Raw genomic sequence first — 3,439 nt, 5'->3', positions numbered from 1 at the left:
GCTAAGCCCCCCCCCCCCACAGGGATAGGAAATTACCTCCTGATTCCATAGACAAAAGCCAGAGAAAGGTTCTGGAGCATCACAATAACGACGAGGACCATAGGGATCAGGTGGTCATCAAACAGGAACACCACGTAGCTGCCCAGAAGTCCTCCCAAGCAGACAGTCACTAAGGGTGGAAGTGGATGGGGTACACTGGGGGTTGTGAGCTGGGGGTCCATGTGACCCCGGGATGCTTCGGGTGAGGTAAGTGAGAGGAAGATTACAAGGTAGGGGCTTTTGTACCTGGTATCAGCTTGGGATACTTCTCGAAGGTTGGGATGTTTCTCTGCAGAGGAAGCACAATACTCTCCAGGAGCGTTGTCAGTGTGGCCAGACCCATGATGACAAGGGCAATGAAAAAGATGATGGCCCAGAAAGAGGAGCCAGGAAACAGCGAGATGACTTGAGAGAAGGCCACGTATGCCAGGCCAGGGCCCTCCATGAACTGTGGGGAGAGGAGCTCTAAGGCAGGGCAGGGTCTGGATGGATGGGGTTGGGAGAGTACTTCATTAGTCATGTCTGCCACTCAGTGTGGAAATCGAGGAGGTTAAAGTGTTCAAAGTTGTCCCTCCTTGACTACGACCTGAGTGACATTCATTTTCTGGGTCCCTTGAAGTGAGCTACAATGTAGCTGTGGCACATAGATGTGGAGGGGAGCCAAGATCAGAACTCTTGGCTGTGGGGAGGCAGCCAGACCAGCTTCCTTGACAAACATACCTTTTCCTTCTGTACCAGGATGCTGCAGGGTGGGGAGAAACGGACCACATCCGCCTGGAGCTGACTGGGGAGCTGACTGATCCAGTCCATGTATTCTACTGGAGGTTTATGAATGATGCCTTGGGGAGGCCAGGCAGCCTGGGACAGCACACCTTTGATTATCAGATCGACCAGCTTGTTGACACTCCTGCTAGTGTCAGAAGAGAAAAGAAGACGGTAGAGAACGGTCTGGCTCTCCAAACATCACCAACCAAGGAGGAGGAGAATCGCATACAGATGTACGCTATCATGGCTCTGGAAGTCCATGGTTGGGGGCGCTGTGTGAGAGTGTGTGTGTGTGTGTGTGTGTGTGTGTGATGTGTGTGGTGTGTGTGTGTGTGATGTGTGTATGTGGTGTGTGTGTGTGTGGTGTGTGCAGTGTGTGTGTGTGTTTGTGTGTGTGATTGTATGTGATATGTGTGTGTGTGTAAGTGAGCCACCCCGGGCGGTGGTGGCGCATGCCTTTAATCCCAGCACTCAGGAGGCAGAGGCAAGCAGATCTCTGTGAGTTTGAGACCAGCCTGGTCTACAAGAGCTAGTTCCAGGACAGGCTCCAAAACCACAGAGAAATCCTGTCTAGAAAATTTAAAAAAAAAAAATGAGTTGCTGTAGTCATGGTGTCTCTTCATAGGAATAGTAACCGGAGCTAAGACAGTGTCTAAGACATGAAGGCCCCGAAACACAGCGTTAGTCCAGTCCTTTTCATTAGTGCCTGGTATTCCATTAGTTGGATGGTTATGCTAACTTTTTTATGAAATCTTATTGCTAGGGTCTCAGATTGCACTTCCATGTTTACTTACAGGTAGAAAATGGTCAGTCATCATTTGGATCACTGAACAAAGTCGTGACTCAGATGTCTGTCAGTGGGTGAGCAGCGGCCATGGAATCCCCGTGCAAGTGATTTGATTGTGAGAAGTACTTGTCCTCAAAGGCAGTGGCATGAATTTACACACCCACCAACAAAGCACAAGGCTCCTCTAGCTTCCCTGCACACTGACTCTCACAGTTTCTGCCTGAACCTCTGAGTCTGTAGCTGACAGTTATCACAGCATGTGCGCAGTGTGGTCTCGCTGCAGCCTTACCTTCAGCTTCTCAGGTGCAAGCTGGGTGTGGTGGCACATGCCTGTCACCTCAGCAAGCAAGAGGACAAGGGGGGGTCAGAAGTTCAAGGTCATCCTCAGCTACATAAACAGATCAAGGCCAGCTTTGGCAACTTGACACCCTGCCTTTAAAAAAAAAACAGGTGGTGGTAATGCACGCCTTTAATCCCAGCACTCAGGAAGCAGAGGCAGGTGGACCTTTGAGTTCGAGGCCAACCTGGTCTACAGAGCGAGTTCCAGGACAGCCAGGGCTACAGAGAGAAACTCTGTCTCAAAAAACAAAACAAAACAACTCAAAAGAGTTAGGCCATGAGATAGTTCAGTGGACAGATCACTTGCCATTCAAACTTGGAGTTTGATCTCTGAACCACACAAGAGAGAAGCAGACTCCACAGAATTGTGTTCTGACCTCCACACGCATGCCCAGACGAGCACGTGCAGGGGCACACATGCACCAGGCAAACAGACAGACAGACACTGCTGCTAACCCTTGACATCCTAACTGGAAGGAAAACTCTTAAACCTCTGAAAGCTACAGCAATGAAACAAAAGAGCAAGGAGAGGCTTGTGGGAGGACTCGGAAGGAAGGGGGAATTACATGACAATATCTCAAAAGATAAAAGAAATAATTCAAAGTGTATAAGAACATTGGTGTATGCAAAACAAATTCCAGTTCTGTGCCCATTTATTATCTTGTGTGTATGGTTGTTTTGTCTTCATGTATGTGTGTGTTTGTCTACCTTGTGTGGGCAATGTCCTCAGAGGCCAGAAGAGGGTGTTGGGTCCCTGGGCTGGACCTATATAGAGGGTTGGAAGTCAACATGTGGGTGCAGAGTACTGAGTCCTATGGAAGAGCAGCAAGTTTGCTTGTTTGTTTTGGTTTCTTGAGACAGGGTTTCTCTCTGTAGCCCTGGCTGTCCTGGAACTTGCTCTGTAGATCAGGCTGGCCTCAAACTCAGAGAACCAACTGCCAGGGCCTCCAGAGTGTGCCACCACCGCCTGGCTGCTGTCAGTGTTCTTAACCACTGAGCAATCTTTCTAGTCCTGGCACACACCTTTAATCCCAGCACTGGGAGGCAGAGACAGGCAAATCTCTACGAATGTGAAGCCAGCCTGGTCTACAGAATGAAGTACAGGCCAGCCATGAATAGACAGTGAGACCTTGTCTCAAACAACAACAAAACAAAACAAAAAGAAACAAACACACCCCAGTATCTGGCACACCTAGAAAAAAAATAAAGCAGAGCGACTGGGCAAAGTGCAAACACCTGGTGCTTCCCAACTCAAACACAGCCCGTGCCAACAGCTGCCACCTGCATCATGGCAGCTGTGACATCATGGCAAGCTGTGATAGCAGCCTTGCGGGTTAAAGAAGCAACTTGAAAATGATCCTTAGCTTCATCTGCAATTTCTGGAACTGTCCTCTTCCGTTAGGCAGTGGTTGTTTACTCTGAGGATGAGGTGAAGTGGGGTTCAACGGAAGGGTCTGACCGACAGGACTGTGGTGCTGAAGGGGAGCTGAGGAGGGAAAGCTTCTGCTA

General features: G+C 49.4%; 1 protein-coding gene across 1 annotated transcript in view; it reads right to left on the bottom strand.

The window, feature by feature from the left end:
* Positions 1–262: 262 nt before the first annotated feature.
* The window catches only part of LOC106144340 (orphan sodium- and chloride-dependent neurotransmitter transporter NTT5-like), a 42,012-nt gene continuing 38,835 nt past the window's right edge, over positions 263–3,439 (bottom strand). Inside the window, exons 9-10 of the mRNA XM_026789070.1 lie at positions 760–949; positions 263–487 (exon numbers count right to left, since the gene is read on the bottom strand). Of these exons, the coding sequence (XP_026644871.1) occupies positions 263–487; positions 760–949 (415 nt within the window). The remainder of the gene's footprint in view (positions 488–759; positions 950–3,439) is intronic.

Source organism: Microtus ochrogaster, unplaced genomic scaffold (assembly GCF_000317375.1).
Source record: "Microtus ochrogaster isolate Prairie Vole_2 unplaced genomic scaffold, MicOch1.0 UNK14, whole genome shotgun sequence".
Classification (NCBI taxonomy): domain Eukaryota; kingdom Metazoa; phylum Chordata; class Mammalia; order Rodentia; family Cricetidae; genus Microtus; species Microtus ochrogaster.
Note: the sequence above shows the minus strand (reverse complement) of the source record. Positions and strands in the feature narration are given on the sequence as shown.